General features: G+C 44.3%; 1 protein-coding gene across 1 annotated transcript in view; it reads right to left on the reverse strand.

The window, feature by feature from the left end:
* Window positions 1-17,031, reverse strand: part of LIN28B (lin-28 homolog B) — a 76,566-nt gene that overhangs the window by 46,473 nt on the left and 13,062 nt on the right. Inside the window, exon 3 of the mRNA XM_054174022.1 lies at window positions 12,221-12,408. Within this exon, the coding sequence (XP_054029997.1) occupies window positions 12,221-12,408 (188 nt within the window). The remainder of the gene's footprint in view (window positions 1-12,220; window positions 12,409-17,031) is intronic.

Genomic DNA, 17,031 nt, shown 5'->3' on the forward strand with positions numbered 1-17,031 from the left:
CTCCCAGCTAGGAAAAGCACCCTCCTCGCTCACTGCCTACCTCAGCCCTTTAGCTAAACCTTAAAACCAATTCGGGGTTTATGCTGCTGCTGCTGCATTCAAACGGCAGCATCTCCGTCGTCCTGCCCGTTTTGCCGGTGGCATGGGAAAGGGCAGAACCGAGTCATCTGCCTCTACATCAGCTAATCGATTAGCCTGCATTTTATACGTTTGCAACTGAGAAAAGGAGGATTTCAGAAGCGGTGTTAGCTGGAGTGGTGATGTCTTCCTGTAGTGATTATACTCTTGAATAATGAACACGGCCAATAATTAATCTTTGACAAAGGGAGAATGCTCCAACTGTAGCCACTTTCCCAGTCTAATCTTGGTCCAGCTACAGTTGTCACCAGTTGAAGAAATGATCATCCCTATGGTGAAGATTAACAATAAACCCACTTAAGCATGGAATAAGCTACCACTTTCCAATAAACTATCAACAGGAGGAAAAAAAAACCTTGATAGATTAGAAGAATAAACCAATTTTCCATTAAAACAAAAAGTAATTGCTTCATGAAAAGAATTCAATGAAGATCCATGTAAAAAAAATAATAAATCTGAATTCACCAATTATATTATTAAACAAAAAGAGATTTTTGTTACCCAAAGCAGACTGCAGATTGATTGGGGAGGGGGAAGTGCTTTCTGTCTAGCAAAAACATTTGGTCTTTGCATTTAATGACTGCATAATTTAAACCAGAAAATACATTTTGATTTTGTGACAGAAGTCTTTGGTGATTTCTGCAGGAGACAGAGCAAATTTCAAGGAACCTTCTTCAGCCAGAGGGGTTTAAATGTAAATAGTCTTACACATTTTCAGATAGGATAGGTCAGACTTCAGCTGATGTTTTTAATTCCTGGAGAAGAGAAGAAGCTGATGGCCTACTTTTAGTGTAGGTGACAGACTAAATAGTGCAGGAGAAGCAAGCACTCCCCAGTGAAAGATGTGGCATTCACTGCTGCGTGAAGTGTTTGCAACAGCATGAATTAGCACTCAGCAAAATCTTATTCCAATCAGTCTAAGCAAAGACTTTTCTCTCCAGTTGTACTCAGTTTCTGCCTGAAAACCTTGAAAATTAGCGATTTCCATCTTGACAATAAGTCTTTAAGTCTTTGGCTGGCTAATCGACTACAGATCAGCCCCACGGTTCTCTTCAACATCAGTGGTGAGATCCAACGTTCTCCACAAAGAAACTCTTCTCTTCTGCTGTTAACTCATGCATCTGCTCCTCATCCAGATCAATCTCCTCACCGTGTCTGTCTTCTAACAATTATCACTAATTCCTGAAGACAGTTAAAAAACACTTTACAGAATGATTTTACTTTCAGCTTGGTTTCCTCACTTGTGCTACTTTCTAACTCGGGAATCCCACGGAATGAACAGGATGCCCTGCTGGCCATCCCCAGCGTTTGTGCTACCACCACATAAATCCCTACACGAGAAACCAGGCATTCCTCACTGAGTTAACTCCAGCCCTACGCTTCCCACAGGTTTTGCAAACCCTGCCAAGTGAAAACAATATGAAGTGTTATTTTGATTCACCTCAACCAGCTGTTAGAATGTAACTTGCTTTGTTTAATTAGCACACACTCAGAACCGCCCACCCCCTCCTCCAAACCCAAACAAAGCTGCAGACAAACAAAGCAAGAAATGAGAATTTGATCACTGTAGGGGTGAAATGCAAATCTTCTGTCTAGCTGTATCTACAAATATTTGAGGACCACACTGTGCCTCCAGCTCCACTCCAACTGCCCCCTGGAGAGAAGGCTCAGCTACCTCCCCCTCTTCTCCAGGCAGTGTTCTCCCTTGTGTCTGGGCAGGATCTCTGCATTCCTAACAGGGGCCTGGGGAAAAGGCAGGTCACGAAGGGCTCTTCCAGGAGGATTCCACCCTTCCCTTGTCACCACAGATACACAACCCTGCCGTTACAAAGTTTGCCAGAAGTTTGCCCATTACCTCTGCCACAAATCCAAGCCCCTGGACAGGTGACCTCAACTGTCTACTGAATTCTGAGGTGCTTGCCATCCCACTGCAAGGGTGAATTTCATTCCCCTTCAACAGCACCCACCTGCACCTGTGGCAAGAGGTCTTTCAGCACACTGGGAGCATTTCACATGCTCCTACCACTCTTCCCTCCTTTGAAAGAAAGACACAGACTTGGGCAATTGTTCAACAGGAAGATGAAAAAACCCCAGAATATTCTCAGCTTTGCATCAAAGCAGAGTGGCAGAGCAGTGGTCAGAATTTAGGCAAGATAATACATACTACACACACAAAAAAGCACAGAATATTGTGGGAAATGAGTTACATAAGCTGTACACACAAGCATGACATTTATGTTAAGTTGCATCATTTAAAGTTCATTTTTAATTAGCACTGACCCAAACCCTTGTTTACCACTCCACACTTTAGGTGCTGTACAGGGAACAAATCAGAGCACAGCAGGGCCTTCAAGCTTCTGAGTATAAAAACCATACTCTCAAAACCAAAAGGATTCATAGAATGGTTTGGGTTGGATGGGACCTTAAAGGTCATCTAGTTCCAAATCCCTGCCATGGGCAAGGACACCTTCCACTAGCCCAGGTTGCTCAAGGCCTTGTCCAACCTTCCACTGGGATATAAACTACAAACTTCCAGTAAAAGCATTCATATGAGAAGCTCAAAATCCACTGCTAACACTGTCCAGATTATTGACCATGTTTCTCAGGTCAGTGGGACCACTTCATGTGAGAAGATGGAACAGAATTTGCCCATCAGGTCTGTAACATCTGCAGGAAAAGAAGGGATGCCACGGTTTCATTACACTGAGGAAGAGTTTTTGTTGAAGAAACTCTCAAATTTCCCTTCACCTGATGTCCTACTGGTTTTAGTACCTGGAGGAGAGGGTAGCTATCAGGTTTGCAAATAATTCTTTGATCTCATTCCACTTCAACATCAACAACTTGCAATCTCTGTGTGTTGGGCCAGATAAGAGAGCAACACACACCTGGTAAAAATGGGGAATAGTTGGGGGAGGCTACTCCCCAAGTCTACAGGAGTCAGCTTGGCTCTGTTAGGTAAGTTGTGCATTAAGATTTTTATGCATTTCTAGTACTTCCAATGTAATGAGCCTAAGAATATTCAGAAATTACTAGACATGGTCAGCAGAGGCTTTTTAAGCCCCCTTATTTGTGTTATTACAGAGAGCCCATAAAACCAACCAAGATTTTGATTATTGCCTTGCAAAACACAGTTGTAAAATGAAATAAAGGTTTTGATGTTTGGGGTTTTTTTTTTACATCATACCACACAGGCACTATGAAGAGATTTTAAAGACATCTATACTTTGGAGGGGGGGAGGGAGACACAACAAAACAAACCCCAAGTTCACACTTGTTCTAGTTGACTTAAAGTACACAAAGGCTGTCACCTTCAGTCTCTACTTCAGCCCGGGGATTCTTTTGGGGTGTGTGTTTATATGACCATAAATAAAGTAAGTTCTAATACAGATGATAAAGCAGCCTCAAGCAGCACTACAATAAAAAGTAATCTAGAAATAATAATAATGATTATAATGACAATGATATCCCTCAGCTCTTGCATATCTACAAATGACCCTGGCTAATTAGAAGAGGAGCAGATTGTCTTTGATTGGAAGGCCACTATCAGCTACCTTCATGAGAAGAAGGCATTTGTTAATGCCATAACAACAGTATTTTCTAGCAAGGTCTGTAGCAGCCATGGAATATTTGATTTTGTAGACCTATTCAAGCACACCAAATATTGATTGTGTGCATTCTCTCATTTTTTACCTGTTAACACAATTCTAACAGGAGAAAATATTAACCTGCGATGCTAACAAACCCAAATCCAACCTTTTCAGCCTCCCTCCTGCAAAAACAGTAATTCCAGCACTAGATTAGGACCTTCAATAGAAAGTACCTGTGTAATTTCCTTGGCTTCTGCACTGATAATAGATCAAGGATAGAATCGTAGCACTGGGTTGGGTTGGAAGATATCTTTAAGATCATTGAATGCAACACTGCCAAGTCCACCACTAAACCATGTCCCTCAGCACCACACCCATGTCTCTGACACACCTCCAGGGATGGGGATCCAACCACCTCCCTGGGGAGCCCTGTTCCAGTGTTTCAGAACCCTTTCAGGGAAGAAGTTTGCTCTGATACCCAAGTTAAACCTCCCCTGGTGCAACTTGAAGCCACTTCCTCTCATCCTATCACTTGTTACAAGGAGGAAGAGATCGACCCCCTCCTCACTGCAACCTTCTTTCAGGGAGTGGTAGAAAGCCAAGTCAGCCTTCAGGCTCTTCTGTTCTCCAGACCCTTCACCTTCTTTGCCCTTCTCTGGACACACACCAGCACCTCAATGTCCTTCTTGTGGTGAGGAGCCCAAAACTGAACCCAGTACTCAAAAGCTTGGCCTCATCATTGCTGGGGTACAGGGCAGGGGGTGGATTTTCTACAACTAGGGAAGTCCCCCAGTAGACATCCTACTTGCTCTCAGACAAGTAACTGTTCAAATGTGTTGATGTATTTCATTTTCAAACTTATGCATCTGGAGTGATTAAGGAGCTACACTTTTCAGATTATCAACTCATTTCACTAAGCTCTGCCCTCTCTGCTGAAATGATACAGCCAAATTATCATGACCATGTCCTGTAAATACTGTTATTTGTGTTCTGCAGCAGCAGGAAAGCCACATTGCAACCAATCAAAAATTCCTCCTTCTCCAAAAACTGTATAAATAGTGCATTTTGCAAACTGCAGTTCGACACATTTCAAAGCCACAGCTTAACTGTGATCACTTAAACAAGAAAGGGAAAAGGATAAGATTGAACTGAAATGTGACCCAAAAGAATCCCTGAAACATTCTACCTGAGCAGCCTGGTCTAGTGGAAGCTGTTCCTGCCATGGCAGGGAATTTGGAACTAGATGATCTTTAAGGTCCCTTCCAATCCAAACCATTCTGTTTCTGTGCAAAATGCTGCCAAGGAGAGCTCCAATGCTTGTACTCATTCCAGTACCCACAAGCTGCCTTTTTCCCTTGAGAACTCAGTACCACCTTTGGTATCTTTCCACCCCTACCTGAAGGTACATCAGCATTCTGCTCTTTTGCACCAGAGGAGATGGGAGCTTCATTCACATTTTTATCACCACAGCTACCAGCTCCAATCCTCACCTCGCTCTTGGCAGATGCTTGGTTGCATACTTGTGGGGATTGTGGGGCTTCTGTGATGCAAAAAATGACAAAAATCCAATACAACCCCCAAATTTGCCCCAGCTGGGGTTGCCATGCAGCTTTCACAAGCACTTAGGCTAGCCCAACAGGCAGTGCTGTAAAAGCTCTTGAAGCTTACTTAGGCAGCAGTGCTGCTGCCAAATATAAAAGTATAATCGTGGCTGTAGGACTCCCACCAAGAAGGGTGGCTGTAGGAGTCTCAACCTCCACCTGTTCAGCAAGCTGCCACTCCAAAGCCAACTCAGCTGCTTGCAGAGCAGCTGCTGACCTGCTGCATGTTACAGCTTTGCATGTTAAGAGAAAAATCAAAATCAGTGCCAGTTTTCCTTAATACCAGGGCCTGTAAAACTTGCAGCAGTTTCCACAGCTGCTCTGCAAGCAGCTGAGCCATCTCTGGAGTGGGGATCTGGAATTCCCTTTAACCATCTCCCAAGGAGTTAACCCCCCTTCATTTTAAGTCAGGACCAGACAGAATAATCTGAGAAAAAGCCAATTTCTCCAACTAAATATGCTCAAGCAATCAAAAACCCTTCCCCACCTCCCATGCAAGGGTATTTAATGATACTCTGCTGATGTAAAAGCAATTTAGGGATTCACTGCTTTCACCAGTGACAGCCAGCAAAGCAAAAGCTAGCCCAGACCTGTCCTGAGTAACTGTCCCAAAATACCTTTCTATCAGTCATGAGAACTTTGAGATGATTTAACAGAAGGGGGAGAAGAAAAGCACCCTTAAATACAGGGAATTCAAACCATAATCTGTATGTCTTTATGAAACATCATAAACATCTTTAACCTGGGATTTCTGGGTTCCTGGGATCTTAAATGACACCTTTAGAGTCACTTCTATCCACCTCTGTAGAAACTGATGGGTCTAATTTTGCTTCTGTTGATGGTTAGCAGGGAAAGACAAGAGGGCTTTTGTGACATGGCTTACAGGAGGAAGACAAATGGTATTCCATGGAAGTATACTTTGTAAAGAGTCTAAACCCAAACTGTCTGTCTCCAGATCTACTTCTTACCTCAGTAATGTAGTTACAAATCAGGACAAGCAATAGCAATGGCATTTTCCCCCCAGTCTGACAATTCGTTTCCTTTTAGCTTCAGTTCATATCTCTGCTTTGCTACCTCACGTTTGTGCCCCAGACAAAATATCCTCTTCCTTCCAGCACCATAAACCCTGTGCACAGCTTCCTCAGCCTTGGAGAAAAGGAGGGCAGCAAGCTCTGGGAAGGGTCTCCTGACTGCTCTGCCAAGGAGGGAAATCTCTCTTAAGACAAGAGTCCCACTGCAGAGCTGTCTTTGGGCCATTTGTCATTTTTGCTTGCCATCATCTAATGTTTCAATTTCTTCAGCAAAAGTATTATCTGATTCCACACCACTTAGATTTCATGGGACTTGCCATTCCCTTAAATACATCTATTGATAAAAATGCACTGTAATCTGGGCTTTAGGAGTAAAAAGATGAAATCTGGAAGGTATTTCCACAGATGGCAGCTCCATAACTTGAATACCAAATTACAGGTTTCTTCAGACTGCCATCAAGCCCCTCAGTGAAGTATTTTGCCATCTGTCTAGGACTTGAAATGTGGGACTGGGCTAATTAGTAGTCTAAATAAATAAATAAAGGCCCAAACAAGGCTGCAGTACTCCACAAATCCACAGTCCCCATAATTTAAAGTCTCTCTGCTCAGTGTGCTCCAGCACAACTGGTGTGTGCCAGTGCTTGGCTCCAGCTCTCCAGCAGTTACCCACTCCAGATTCTACACATATGGAAGCGGCTGAACAGACTTGGATGCCCACCTCTGATCTTTGCAGGATCTGCTCACTGCAGACACAGGTTTACTCCCCATTCGCTTCCTTCCTCAGCTTCCCTCTCTAAATCCTGCTAGCCACTTTTGTTTTGGTTAGGGCTGGGCTTGCCTGGTGCCCAGCAGAAGTCAAAGATGCCTTCAAAAAGGCATTGCTATGTCATATTTCATGATAAGGAGCAATACTGATATTGATCCTACTTGCCTGACCATGATTTCCAGTTATCCTGAGCATTTAAGCAGCTTTTAACAGGCTCCTAATAGTGTAGAGATGGAAAAGATGTGCTAGATGAATGAATGCATCCCTATAAAAGTACAGGATCCACATTGCAACATAAAGAAGTCAGCATTCAGTGTATCATGCCATGCCCAATTTGATGCTCCAAAAAGTAGATCAGCTGTGGCTGTTCTACTAGGAACTTACAGAACAGGCACCTGGTTAATCATCACCAAGGATGGTCAGTCAGATTAAGGGAAAAGACTTTTCAGATGTGGCTTACATGTCTGCTTTCCCATTTATTCTTCTGTTTACAACCATAACTGAATAGTCTCAGTAATTTCCCCTCCTTTTGTCACAGGTACTTGCAACAAGGAGAGCAAACTTCACCATGCACTAAGGACAGTGCAGCAAAGACCTCAATGAAAAAAAAAAGACTCTTCCTGTTTTATCAAATCTTGTCACAACAGTAACTTGCAGCAACAGTTAGAAAGTCCAGATGAAAGTGACAAATTTCAAACCAACCATGTTCCTTTAATGAGAAAACAAAATACACCACCTCCTGCATGCTGCTCCTCCCTTCCTTCCTCTCCCCATCTCATAAAAGAGGATCCCACAGAAGGATCGTGTTTAAGGTCCCAGTTCAGAAATCCTCTGTCAATCCTTTAATGCAGTGAGAATTTTCAACTACAGAGCCAGGGCCCAACAAACACCTTCTAAACCAAACAATCCATCTCATCCTGGAAGACATTACCCAGAACATAAAATTATCACCCTTGATATTGCCCCCCAAAATGTATTCAATTGTATCTCTTTACAGCCAGCAACCTACTCATCCTTATCAGCTTTAACACCTGGGCTCTATGCTAAGCAAGGAAAGTAGACACTTTTCTAACAGTCCATACACAATGAGAGCAAAAAAAGATTCCAAAGCATTTTTGCCTTTCTGCCAGCATCCAAAAGAAGCTGTACACATCCAAGCTGTGTGTGCAATTTTGAACATGCCAAATAAAAACATATCAAAGTAACAAACACCATCCTTTTCTCCCCTTCTATGAGAGCCTGAGCTCTTCTGAGCAATGGAGACCTTTTTTCTGTGCACCACTAAAGGTTTTACCCACCTCTCCTCTCCAGTTCTGTTTCACCCTTTGAGAAATAGACCTTGTAAAATTTAACAAGAGCTGCTCAAACACAACTATGTGCAGAATTCACATCATAAAAGAGAAGCAAGCTGTACTACCTCTTGTATCCTAACCTATTAAAAGTCCAGATAACAATACTGAGCCCAATTCAGGAAGGTGCTCATTCCCTGGATTTAACAAAGGGCTGACACTGACTGCTCTTCATTTTTGGTAAAACAAGAAGTTGGGCATGATTTGTCTTTGAGAAATCAGATTGGGTTTAGGACTTGTAATTTCTGTCTAATGCTGAAATGACTCAAACAGGTGACTTAAAGCTAGAAGTTGTAGCAGAATAAAGCTGGAAAAAGGACACTAAGAATGTAGATATTTGTAAATGTCCCCAGAATAAAGCTGAAATGGGACACTCAAGAGTGTAGGTGTTTGCAAACATCCCTAGGATAAAGCTGAAAGAGGGCACTAAGATTGTAGATGCTTGTAAATGTCCCCAGAATAAAGCTGGGAAAGGACACTAACAGGGTAGATGTTCATAAATGTCCTCAGGATAAAGCTGGAAAAGGACACCAAGTGTCTAGATGTTTGTAAATGTCTCAAATTTACATTGTAACACAGAGGGATGCACACACACAAGATGATGGCTGATGTGTTTCCACCTTAAATAATGCCTTTAGTTCTGGGTACCTCATTACCAGAAGGACAACAACCTGAAGGCAGTTCAGAGATCAAACAAAATGATTAGTGCTGAAGGAAGGATTTAAAATGTAGAGTTAAAAGCTCAATGCTGCTAAAAAAGCTCTGCTAAAAGCTCTGTTTCATGAACAGAACTTTCATTAGGTGAAGGGAAAGAGAAGTCCAAAGAGAAGCATTGTCCTCTAAAAATATCAATAGACACAATTAGGCAAAGCACAGAGCTTACAAAAATGTGACTACAACCTGCACACAACCAAGGGGGGGAACTGCAAGCAGAAAGCAAAGTGATTTATTGCAAGCTCAGAAGTCTAAGGTGTAATGAGCTTCAACTATTGCAGGAATTTTGACTTGACATCCAGTGTTCTTTTCTGTTAGCAAAAATCTCATCAACTAGGCATGACCTCGGCAAGGAAAGGTAAGGAAGTCAAAGTCCTATTGCAAGATTCAACCTAGCTTTGACAGGACTTGGGCTAAGTCAGATGGAAGCTTCTTTGCTCTGCTTAGACTATCTGCCTGTATAAAATGACACTAGCAGCCACAAACATTGCAGGAGTGAGCACACACTTAAATAAATGAAGAGTTTTCCAGGCAGTTTTGAACAGCAATATATTGTTTCAACTAATTAACATATTTGCCTTGAAAAGGCCTTTTCACATCACCAAGTTTTTCAGATTAATGAAACTAACAGGAACAGGCTGCAGTCACTGTTCAGGCAACAGCCCCTCTTGTACAAGAAGCAGCACTGTTAAATAACTTTACTGCTTTAAAGACATTTTCATGCCCTGGCTGCTGCTGTTACCACCGGCCAGCTAACACAGAGCAGTCTATAAATGAATATAAATTATCTACACAACAAACCAGATCCTGCTTCTCCCCACCACATTAAACAGGACAGTTCTGCTTTGGACTGACAGAAAGATTTCCTCTCACTGTGAAGTTTATCAATCCCTAGATTTCATCAGAAAGAAAAAGGTGAGGAATGCATTTTCTTTGGTGAAAGGCAGACTGCTCCTAGCTTCCCTCACTAAAGCATCTAAGAACTGCTCCAAATGACTGAGGTGCACAGTGACCATGCAACCAAACATGCTATTTTCCACTGTGCCATGTCCTAGCAACCACAGGATATCAATAAATTATAGTTTATCAAAGGAGAACCAAACATGTCTAACATTTCCTTCTCGCCCTCTCCTTTAGGTGACACACATGAGGGGTGACTTCCACATTTCTCAGATACTTTATTATTCTCTCTGACCACTTTCCATTAAGGGACAGCACATCATGTCTGCTATGACTTAAACGTATCACATTATCACGCAGCAGAGTTCAACACTTCTCTGCTTCCACAGCTCTAATATCTTTGTTTCCAAATGTGTTTTACTAACAAACGCTGCAGTGCTTCTGATGTTTGCCTTCTATTATCTGAGAAGCAAAAAGGATGACGTGTTTAAACAGAAAATGAGATGAAGGAAAAGGGTTTATGGATAAAAAGGTAAATTTATGGAACTGAAAAGAGCCATTTCATGACAGAAAATGGTATGAAGAAGGGAAAGGGGGCGGGGGGGGCGGGGTAAGGAGAAAGATTGCTTCTTCTAAGTGTTAAAATTCATTCAATCCTGGAAAGAAAAAGGAAAAGGGGGTGGGGTGGGGAGGTACTTCATAGGTCAGCACAAAATAGGACATGTAAGAGTTTAGTAAGTTCACTGTTCTTCACTTTGCACATAATTCCAAACGCGAGCAGCTAACATCGATGTGGAAGCCCTTAAGGTGCGTGTAAGACAGCAAAGATCAGAAATCACTCCCCCGCCGCCAAGAAGCAAGGCAATGTGCCCCAGCAGCAGCCTAAGTTTCAGTCACCTTTTTATGAAAGCCTCATGAAAGGTACATTGCTTTTTAAAAGCCTGGTTAAAGTTACCGCCGAGTAAGGCCGTGCCGTCAAACGGAACATTAAAAGGGAATCGATATCTAATCACGGAACAGCCCCCCCCGCCCCGTCACTGCCAACGTCATAGAAAATGGACAACCACGTCACAAGTGCAGAAGCCTTTCTGCCTTCCTAACATGGCCCTAAGCCAACCCCAAAATGGTCTCTTTACCTGACACCACTCTTCTGAGCCCGCAGAAGGAGGGTGACATTCAAAATAGCGCTGTTGGGACTGGAGAGCAAGAGAACAACCAAGGAAGGTCTACACAAGCTCCTTCTTCACAAACCACGCTACTACAGACCTCGGGGAAAGTGCCTTTCATTCTCATTTTGCACGAATCTTGCCTCTGAAGCTCCTCTGAAGGCACTCTTATAGCAGCTTCCCCATTCAGAAGATAAGCACCGTTCATACCGCTGTGCTTAAAAACAAAACCAGCGGCCACAGGCTCCTTCTCTCCCCAGCAGCCTCCCAGAGACTTTAGGTCTAGATCCTTTACTCAGTCCTTTCTCTTTCTTTGTTTTTTCAAATGATCGAGGAAGAAATATTTAAAACCCAACCAACCAAACCACATGCACGCTTCAGTGTGTCACCACAGGGACACTTCCAGGTCTGAGTTACTGCAAAACACCACCATAATTACGTCTTCATTTCACTAACTAATCTCAGATGAGCTTTTAAAAAAGCAGTTCGATGTTTACAAGAAAAGCGTTGTAAATGGCATTAAAAATGTTATCTGAACGAAACCCGACATCTCTTCACCCTTTCCCGAGCTCAATTTTAATCGGTTTCCAAGGAAAGCTCTGTCTGCTCGTGACCAGTCTAGTAACAAGTGATAAACCTTGTCAAAGAAAAAGAGAAAAGTATAGCACTAGAAAACAAATACAAAGCACAGGACGGGATTCTAACCCAGGAGGAAGAAATGAAGAAACAACATTATCCCTCTGCACAAATCTCCAGCCACGGGCACTAAGCACAATCTAACAACCTTATCAACTCAATTTGGCCGCTGCCAACAAAACCACTACCTAAGGCGACTTTTTAATTACAGATGTACCTAAACACCTCGGAAAATTAAGGCTACTGCTCTTCACATGAAGCCAGAATCGCACTGAGCTCAGCCAAATTCTGGCAGGCAGGGATGGAAGAGAAAAAAATTAAATGAGTCTTACTTGGTGTACAAAGACATCAACCGGAGACTCCAAGGGGCTTCCTTCTCGGTTGCTCATGGAGATGAACCCGAATCCCATTCTCACATTGAACCATTTGCAATGGCCGGTTCCGTGCAAAACCTGGGATTCCTCCTCTTCTTCCTGCTCCGGCAACTTCCCGGGCTCGTCTCCACCTTTACTCGCCCCTGCTGAGGATGAGGGAAAGGCGGGGAGGGGGTGTGAGTTGGGGGGGGGAGGGAGGGGGGGAGGGAAGGGAGAGGGGGGAGAGAGAAGGGGGGAGAAAAAGAAAGGGGGGGGGGGAAACAAGATGCAAAGTAAAGAGTTAAATTATGGTAACATCCTTTACTACAGGGGGGAAAAAGGCGAACAAAACGGGGAGGAGGGGAAGACCAAACTGTAAAAAGAGCCTTTTTTTCCCTTTCTTTCTTGTTTTAAATGCTAAAATAAATAACTTCGTCCCCAAAATACGTTAAAACTTTAAAATCACCGGAGGTTCCCGAAAGGAAACGGCGTACGGAGGCTGTCCCTCTGCCTCTGCCCAGGGCAGCCCACGTTTCCCTCCACACGTCTATTTTTCCATTTAACTCCATCTTTCAGTCCCATTACGGCACGGAACGCGATACTTTACTTGGATATTGCTGGTTTAAGACCGATCCCATTGCTCAACAGAAATTCTCAGCCCAATTAGTCTCTCCTCGCAAGGCACAGGACTCAGGGGGGTGGGGGGTGGGTGGGGGCGAAGGGGGGGGATCCGGCCGAGGAGGGGTGGAGGAGAGAGAATAAGCAAAATTGGGTAGATTGCACAACTGGTTATTGCACATGCAGCGCCGAAACCACTATTTTCCAACGTGTCTCCATCCCTCCTTGGCATAAACTTTGAGTTAAAGTTGGGACAGGTGTAGGGCCGTTTTCTCATCCCACCACCGCAACTGTGCTTAATCAAACAGGAACAATTCAAACAATAGCCCCCTGAAAGCTTTTCAAGTTGTGAATCGGGGTGGGCGGTACGGAACAGTTTCTGAGCTGGGTAACAATGGGTTTGGAGAAAGCCCCCTTGAGCGAGCTGCTCAAAAAGGGTAATGCAGAGTTGGGTGAAAAGGGAGGGGTTGGGGGGGGGGGTTGGGGGGGAAGGAAAGGGGGTGCTGGGGGGGGGGGGGAAGGGAGAGCGAAAATCATAGTAAAACAATAGGGGAGGGAGGAAGGGGGGGAAAAAAAAAAAGGAAAAAAATTAACCTTCGGCCATGTTGCCCCACGGGCCCTCTGCTCCAAACTGCTGAGATGAAAACTTTCCCTGTGGATCGAGGTGGTCTTCGGCATTAATCTAACATCCTGCTTTGGAACGATCGCAAATTTAGCTCGCATGGTCTAATGTGCTTTCCCTCTTTGGATTTTTTCCCCTCTTCTCTCTGGCTGCGTTTCTGGCCCCCTGTGCACACGTGACTCGCTCAATTACATGCTTTCTTGCTACTAATTTCACATCGGCTCCTTCAGGGGCTGGCAGCAGCCAGGAGCAGCCAATCGCCATTGCAACCAGGCTGACACGCCGAAAGAATTTATGAATGAACAAGAAATTTCCAACACGTCTTTTTTTTTTCTTTTTTTTTCTTCCTTTCTTTTTTCTTTCTTTTTTTTTTTTTTTTCTTTTTCTTTCTTTTTTTTTGGGGGTGGGGGGGGGGGTGGTTGTTTGTTTTTTTTTTTCCAACAGCTAATCTGCACGCTTCTTGACGGGAAATCGAGATGACGTATTTATTCTGGGCTTTCTGCGCTCCTGTGCATGCAAACATACGTAGGGAGATCCGCGTGTTTCCAGATGTAGCCCAGAGAACAACAGATAACCTGGAGATGGGGTGGTGGGGGTGATGGCGGGTACCCCAGCCCCACGCGTCATGCAAGACCGGCCTTGATTTGTAAAGATCCTTTCCAACCGAAACGGTCCTGTGCTCACAAATGGAGCACACCCGTGCCCGCAAACGTGCACTAGGTGTGGAGGGAGGCATCGAGGTGCAAAATACAGGGAGTAGTAAAAACCACACCGTGGCTTCCACCCGGGGGAAAAAGCCACCCAGAGCCCCTACGGGGGCGGGGGGAACCTGCTGCTCCCTACGTATTTGTATGCATGTAGGTGTGTGTGCATGTATGTGTGCTCATGTGTGTGTATGCATGTGTGCGTGTCTTCATGTGAGTGTAGGTGCGTGGTGGGCATGTATGTGCTCGCTCATGTATGCATGCACGCGTGTGCGCGTTCATGTGCACGTATGTCCATGCACGTGTGTGTGTGTGCTGCCGCTGCCCGTGCTTCACATTCCTAATGTGGTATTTAAACAAAACAAACAAACAAACAAACCAAGCTCCGGAAACGCGATACCACCTTAATATGGCCCAGAATGTTGCGGAGGTTTTAAACATTTCTAGAGGGGGTGGGGGGTGGGGTGGGGGGGCGCGGAATTGTACTTCACAGGTTTACTCCGCCATCTCTTTCCGGGGGAGGGGATGTGATTAATGACTTCCTAAATAAGAGCCCAGTTTTCAAGCCTGGTATTGGGAGTGAACCTCAATCAGCAGCGATTGTTCGCCGGGAGAGCGGGGGAGAGGGAGAAGGAGAGGGAAAGGGAGAGGGAGAGGAGGAGTGACAGAGAAAAGGATTTGCTAGAGAGGAGGTAGGCGGAAAAAAGGAAAAAAAAAAAAAAAAGCCGGAGGAAAAAGACAAGAGGACAAAGAGGGGGAGGAATAGCGCTGGTCGGGGGCTGCTGCTGCTGTTTTAAGTCTTGGCTGCCAGCGGGAGGGGGGGATCCAACTCGGGAAAGCAATGTGTGCTGTGTAACGGGCTCGGTGACAGCCGCGCACACCCCCCTAGGAAGGCACAGCCCCTTCTGCTCCTGCAGGTACATAGCCACAACCTGCTCGCCAGCCCTGCTATCGCTGCAGTTGCGGCCATACCCTTACTTTAAAGATATTAAAAGAAACATAAACCCAGTGCAAACGCCCCCCCTCCCCCCCCCCCCCCCCCCCCCCGCCTGTTGGGTGCCGCGGTTCCGTTGTGTTCCCCATCTGTCCTTGCTCCTTCATTGTAAAGGTACAGACGGAGGTATGAAAATACCCGCTTCTGTGTCCTCTTTCCTCCCCTACTCGCATGTAACCTCAGTTCACATCCAGTGTTGTATAAGCGTTGCTTGTACCTTGTTCAAACCTGGGCTCAATTACTTTCTTATTAACCCCCCTTCTCCCCCTCCTGTCTTATCCTAAGGACACACACAAAACAAAAGCCAAAGCAACCACCGGTTCGGTGCAGGACCCGAATACAAGGGGTTTATGCATTTGCAAAGCACTTGCTGTTGTTTGGGAAGTGGCGTCGATCAGTCTGCCCAATTAAGGGGGACGCCTGTGCCCCCACGGGCCTGTTTACTCCTTTTGTTGTCTTTCAGGAAAGCGCAAATTCCCTGGCTAGCGCCTCACTGCTGTGTGAAAGACCAAGGTGCTGGGTTTGATCCTTTGCTAGAAAGAAGCGAGGGTGGGCAAAAAGCTACGAGCTCCAAGCAGCCTGGCAAGTGGAGCAGAAGCTTTAAATCCTGAAATTCCTTTGCAGTCTTCAACCGTAAATTTCCTATAGGTTATTTCAACAGTGGAGGTCGACTTCCTACACTGACCTGCCTTACGCATTCGTGCAACATACCACCTTTCCCCCACCTCCCGCTTCTTTCTTTCTTTCTTTTTAGTTCGTAACCTCCCTTCCCCCTTTACAACAGCGATTATTTTACAATATTACATCACCAGTAATTTTATATGCTGGGATCTTATGACCGGGACGATATCTTGTATGTAATAAATGTGCGAGATTTTTACACACGCGAAAACCCGGCTGGAAACAAGAAATTAAGATTATTGGAAGGAAAAAAAAACCCCATAAATACAAAATAAATGCTTACTCCACTTACTTAAAGTACCCCAAACCACTTTTCTTGTAGCAGAATGACGATCTCTTTCTGTCTCTCCCCTAATAAAAAGATTAAAAGCGTTCTCTTTAACCGTTTTTGAAGTCTTTATTTATTGTTGGGGTGGGGGGTTTTTTTGTTTGGTTGGTTTGGGTTTTTTCCACGTTTGGGTTTTGGTTGGTGGTTTGGGTTTGGGGTTTTTTTTTTGGTGGTTGTTTGGCAATTATTTTTTGTTTGATTTTTTTGTGTGTGTTTTGTTTTGTCAGATTGATTTATTTTAACGGCATTTGGTACCAAAATTCCTTGGAGGCTAGAATATTGGTTAAACAGACAGAAAGGAGTTGCTGGGATTCATTAAATGGACAAAACGTTGCTAGCAAATTTCAGTTAATAGAGAACCCAGGATAATTTCTTCGATGAACAAATGAAAAACTACAAACCCGGGTCAATAAATGATAATTTGTTGCAGAGGACTTCTTACACCGCAAAAGAAACGCACGTTTTGTACAATGGAAATGTGTGGTGGGGGTGGATTTGCAAAGGGTCTTTACTGAGATTTTTCAGGCCTCCAGTATTAGTGGAATTAAGGTTGGGGTCACTGGACTGGTCACTGGTGTCAGATGTTATCGACTCATTCATTTCCTGCAAGGGACATCAGCCTTTCAAGTTTGGTGGAAGGTAGAGAGAGCTGTTGCCAGCTGGGAACTCTCCGGAAAAAAAAAAAAAAAAAAAAAAGGAAAAAAAGGGAAGAAAGGAAAAAAAAAGAGAAAGAAAAATAACCCAACCCACTAACACCCTTCCAAAATCCATTCCCGAAGAATTGGGGAAAGGGGGGGAAGCCAAGAGGATAAAGGGGGAAGAAAGCCCCACAGAACAAGCTAG

The sequence above is a fragment of the Dryobates pubescens genome, chromosome 28, assembly GCF_014839835.1.
Source record: "Dryobates pubescens isolate bDryPub1 chromosome 28, bDryPub1.pri, whole genome shotgun sequence".
Lineage (NCBI taxonomy): Eukaryota > Metazoa > Chordata > Aves > Piciformes > Picidae > Dryobates > Dryobates pubescens.